This window comes from Pocillopora damicornis, chromosome 4 (assembly GCF_964200805.1).
Source record: "Pocillopora damicornis chromosome 4, jaPocDami1.2, whole genome shotgun sequence".
Classification (NCBI taxonomy): Eukaryota; Metazoa; Cnidaria; class Anthozoa; order Scleractinia; family Pocilloporidae; genus Pocillopora; species Pocillopora damicornis.
In genome coordinates, this window is record NC_142673.1 from 8,361,312 (window position 1) to 8,366,112 (window position 4,801).

The window sequence follows — 4,801 nt, forward strand, 5'->3', positions numbered from 1 at the left end:
ATGCTTTTCCATAGCTGTTTAATATCTCAAAGTTATCAACCTTTCCTCAGAGAAGAAGTGCGAAGCTAACTGTGTTCACTTTCGGTTAATTTTTAAAGCCTACATCAGCGGGAACTAACGTATTGTTTGAAAACAATCAGTAATTATTGTTCAAGGTCTTAAAAGTAAGCTTCACGTAACTTCGAGAAAAACTGAATAGGTCGTGGTCTGAATATAATACGTCAGTTCGTATTTAAAAGATTTAAAAACAAAGAACTTGATATTGGGTTAAACTCAAAGAGAAAATATCTTCCAAATAACTGTCAACCATCACAATAGGAAAAATAGCAATCAACTGTTAAAGCCATTCCCTGTAATCCAGGGAATACCTTTTTTATATCCTTCAGTAATGTCACGCAACATGTATTTTTACAAGTCAAATGCAAACATTCACATAACTGAGTATCCAAAAAGAAACCACGCACCACAGAACGAGCTGCTTTTCGCGAAACGCATAGTGCTTTTCGAGAAGTCTATACTGACGACATTTTGAAACCAGCATCTCTGGATCATGACTTTGATACTCAGTCAACCGCTTACGTGCAGCATCGTATTGTTGTTTGCATATCAAACTATTAGCTTTGCTGCAAAATTTGCGATGATTCCAATGGCTGGTAAGAGTCACTACTTGGTTCATGCAAGGCTTGGGCAAGAGCTGGAAAACAGAGGACACGAGGTAAATTTAGTGCATTTAGGAATCGCAGTTCAAGATGCTGTGGCTTTTCACTGAAGGAAATCGAAGCGTAAGGATTTCTACACATATAGTACTGTGCCTTTGAAGCGAAAATTTTTGGCGTGTTTTTTTTTTTTTTAATAGTTGCATTTCAAATTTGGGATAAGGGACCCGAGTACCTTGCGACCTGTCTGTGACCAATAATTCCGATTTGGCGGCCAAAAACTCGTGCCACTAAGCCAACGACACGAACAATTACATTGCATCTGCATATTTAGTAGTGATGGAGCAAATTCCACGGTGGAGATCGAAAGGAAAAATAAAGAAGAGACCTATTTTGGGGCTCCAAATTATGTTAGCGGCATGAATTACTCACATAACTGGGCATTTCAATGCACTATGTTCCAAAGGGTAAAGCTTTATGTCAGAAATGTCAGTTCATCCGTTACCCCCCCCTTCGGGTCATTCATGAGACCTCGAGCACAGTTTTCACCTGACCTTCTGCCCATTTAATAAAACGCATGCCAAAAATTATTGATATCCATTGGTTGAGAATACATCAATTTATCCCAAACAGTTCAGAAAGTTGAAACTGAGTGCAGAAAGCTGAAATTAAATTGATTGACTGGAGAGTCGCAAAAGCACAACAAAACAAATTAGCGGACAGGTTGGCTACGAGAAAGTAACAACGTTTTAATTCAGCACAAAAACTCCTAACGAAGTGCAAAACGACTGGCTAAAAGTCGGGAAGTCTTGAGGTTCCAAAATCGGCTATGACAAAAGTATTGATTCGTAGGAACCGGAGACCCTGAACAAAATTCCCCGAGAGTTGACAAAGACAACAAACTGCACTCGTCTTGTAGGGTTGTGCAATTTGCTAAGCGTTTGAAAAATTTATTTGTGGTGATTTATCCAAAAATTGCACTCGAAATCATGTGATTACTTTTACTTATAAAATGTGAGTTTTAAAATATTTGATAATGATTTCGAACCAATATTATCTTGCATCAAAGGCCTTTTAGAGTTTCATGATAAGACAGCGGTTGAAATGTAAAGTGTGTCATGTAAGCTGCAGAATTTGTTACCCACTTCAACTGCACATTATTTAAAGGCACTGACCGACCCTGTTAACACAATTTAAAACCGAACTCATCTCAAATATCTGGTGGTTAAGAATGAATCACGTCATCCTCTCTTGACCCTACAAACTCGAACTGCCAGGGAAACCAAAAACAACTTGATCGATATACTGGCGAGTTGAGTAAGCTAATACGTTTTCAACAATCAAAAAAATGCTCTTGACAGGAAATGACGCCGTAATACGACGTAAAGTGCAGTGTTTCAAACGCAGGCTACCCTGGTTGTAGCTAATGGGGTTTAAGGCCCACAAGTTTAATTTATTCTCAGAAGGCTGAGTGTCAGGATAAGCTGAAGCAATTTCTTTCTTCCCGTGAGCAGAACGTCCACTCAAAAACATGAAATATGACTCATTCCTTCCAAACTAATCATTTCAGTGAATGTTATCTTAGTAAACCAGGACTTATTACCCTTCCCAATGCCTTGAGACAATCAAAACCGGACCCCACTTTATTGCCTCTCTCACTATATTCTTTCCTTACAAGGTGCTGATTGTCGTTGGAGAACGTGAGACGTATGCTGCAAAAGACCCACGTGTTCTAACATTCAGTTCCCCGGATGATATCAACAAACTTGACATGACCAAGATAGACAACCTAATGAAGTTATGGCTGTACAATTGTGATGCAATACTCAGCAACCCTGATGTCATGAACCAAATCAAATCCTCCGATGCTGTTATTGGAGATGCGCTGTTCTTGTGTTCGTTTTTGATCGCCGATAAATTCTCCTTACCTCATGTTACAGTCTTGATGAGTCCACTTAGTTCCGGTTCAATATTACCGTTGAACTTTGAAAACCTCCCTTCTTATCAACCCCAGTTTACCTCAGGTTTCACCGACCACATGAATTTTCTACAGAGAGTAGAGAACACTGTGCTATGCCTTATTCAAACGATAGCTCCTTACAATATTGACGGAGTCTATAAGACACTGAAGAAGAAGCACAACATCACACCAGAGAAAACTCTCCAGGAGACTTACCAGAAAGTTGACCTTATCCTTGTTCAATCAGGTCCCCTCGATTATCCAAGGCCTCTTTTACCGAGTAAGAATCACGTGTTTAAAGTCTATTTTACTAATTGAAAATCGAGTTACATACGAATGAGGCCCCGCAAAAGGGGGGGAGGGGAGGGGGGGAGTAAGAGCATTATGTATCATTAATTTTTGTCCTAACTATTCTGTACCCCTGTACTTATTTCCAGATACTAAACTTGTTGGCCCATTGCTCTCAAGCCCAGCCAAACCTCTCCCAGATGATCTTCAACGGTTTGTCATGGGGTCTGGGGACGAAGGTGTCATACTTGTGTCGTTTGGATCGATTTTGTCAGAGATAGACGATCGGACAATTGAAAGAATGGCAGCTGCGTTTTCCAACTTACCACAGAGAGTTGTCTGGAAACTTGATACAGGTAACCTGCCATTTTATTAGCTTTACTGTATATGCGTAAGCCAAAGTTGTTTATCAACCTTTTTCCCGTGCTAGAACGAAGTACCCGGCCACCAACTTTTGATTCTCTTAGCGATGATAAAAAAAGATTATGGTCTCGATCTTAAATTCGAACTTACGAGGCTGTGTTCGAAAATCAAAGTTGTTCTAACGCACAATTGTATTGCTGGGAACTGTACTAGTCACGTCCATGCTGTTTTACTGTTTAATTTACCAAATGTCCAATACTGTGCTTTTCTTGTTTGGAACAGAGGGCAAAAGTTTGCGCCTTGGCGACAACGTCAAAGTGTCTTCCTGGCTTCCACAAAACGACATTCTCGGGCATCCAAAGACACGTTTGTTCATTGGCCATGCTGGAATGAATGGAATGTTGGAGGCTGCCTACCATGGAGTCCCTATGATCTGTGTTCCCTTTTTTGCCGACCAGTTTGACAACTCTGTGGCCGCAAAGCACTTTGGGATGGCGGAGATTTTGCATAAGGAGTCAATAACTGAGGAGAGTCTTGTGACGTTAATAAGCACTGTTCTTAACAATTCAAGGTAACTCAGATTATACAACGGCTAAAAGCTGGTCATGATTCGTCTATGGTGGATTTTAAAAGCTGTTGTCTCTTTATCTTAGAAGCATTTGTGTCAATTAATGGCGTTTTTTGCGTTTTTAGCTACCGCGAGAATGCTGCTAGAATTTCCAAGTCTATCAAGTTGCGCCCACGTTCTGCCATCGAGGAGGCCGCTGAATGGGTGGAGTACGCGCAGGCTCAAGGTGACTTATCGTTCCTCAGACCTCGAAGCCTGGATCTACCATTTTATCAGCTTTACCTTATGGACGTATTCACTCTTTTTATTTTCCTGTTAATCATCGTTGTAGCCGCTGTTTATTTACTGCTCAGGTGTTCCTATCGCTTGTGCCTCAGGAAAAAGCTGATAAAAGAAAAGTCGTTCTAATTGCCCTATCTTGAAACATGCGACTGTTGACTTTGCTCATGTGATCGGTGCTTTTACAAATTCGCGCATTTTGATAAGACCATAAAATTTTTCTAAATGGAGACTTATTCAGTTTGCTGTTGTCTTTCGAAAAATCTTCCAATACTATTCAATCCGAAGCGTACTTGTCACTTTGCTTTTCGCGAGGCGGAGGGGGGAGGTACTTTCTAGTAAGAGGCTAATGGGAATGTGCTGCTGGAGGGGATCGCTAATGTGCAAATATGCAACGGTGTCACACTGTAAAATCGGGAAGTAATACGGAGCAAAAAAATGTCCAAAATGGCCGCACTGAACGATCCAAGCGTTGTTTTTTATTTCCTTCAAGAGCGACATTATTTTGTTGGTCTCAAAAATTATCTGGATCAAAATCAAAAGATTAAAATTTGAGCATTATGCTTTAGGCGTCACCCCTGAAAAAAAGAATAATGCCAAAAATGATGCTCAAAATTTTGTTTTTATGCTTTTATAATCTCAAGTATTTGAGAGCCTCTTAAAAACCTCTGACTGCCAATTAATTGC

At 40.2% G+C, this 4,801-nt stretch overlaps 1 protein-coding gene across 1 annotated transcript; it reads left to right on the forward strand.

Moving 5' to 3' along the window:
- The first annotated feature begins 407 nt into the window (after positions 1-407).
- On the forward strand, positions 408-4,344 carry LOC113680800 (2-hydroxyacylsphingosine 1-beta-galactosyltransferase). The gene is made up of 5 exons (XM_089203868.1): positions 408-715; positions 2,335-2,896; positions 3,054-3,260; positions 3,550-3,838; positions 3,961-4,344. Exons 1-5 carry the CDS (start codon positions 551-553, stop codon positions 4,241-4,243), a joined length of 1,506 nt encoding a protein of 501 aa, XP_089059994.1. The 5' UTR covers positions 408-550; the 3' UTR covers positions 4,244-4,344.
- Positions 4,345-4,801: the final 457 nt, after the last annotated feature.

What these genes read in the sequence shown, in the direction of transcription:
- LOC113680800 (XM_089203868.1), top strand. Translation starts at nt 551, where the DNA reads ATGACTTTGATACTCAGTCAACCGCTTACGTGCAGCATCGTATTGTTG. An exon ending in TGTCTGGAAACTTGATACAG is followed by an intron (nt 3,261 to 3,549) that starts GTAACCTGCCAT and finishes TGTTTGGAACAG; the next exon opens with AGGGCAAAAGTTTGCGCCTT. An exon ending in ACTGTTCTTAACAATTCAAG is followed by an intron (nt 3,839 to 3,960) that starts GTAACTCAGATT and finishes TTGCGTTTTTAG; the next exon opens with CTACCGCGAGAATGCTGCTA.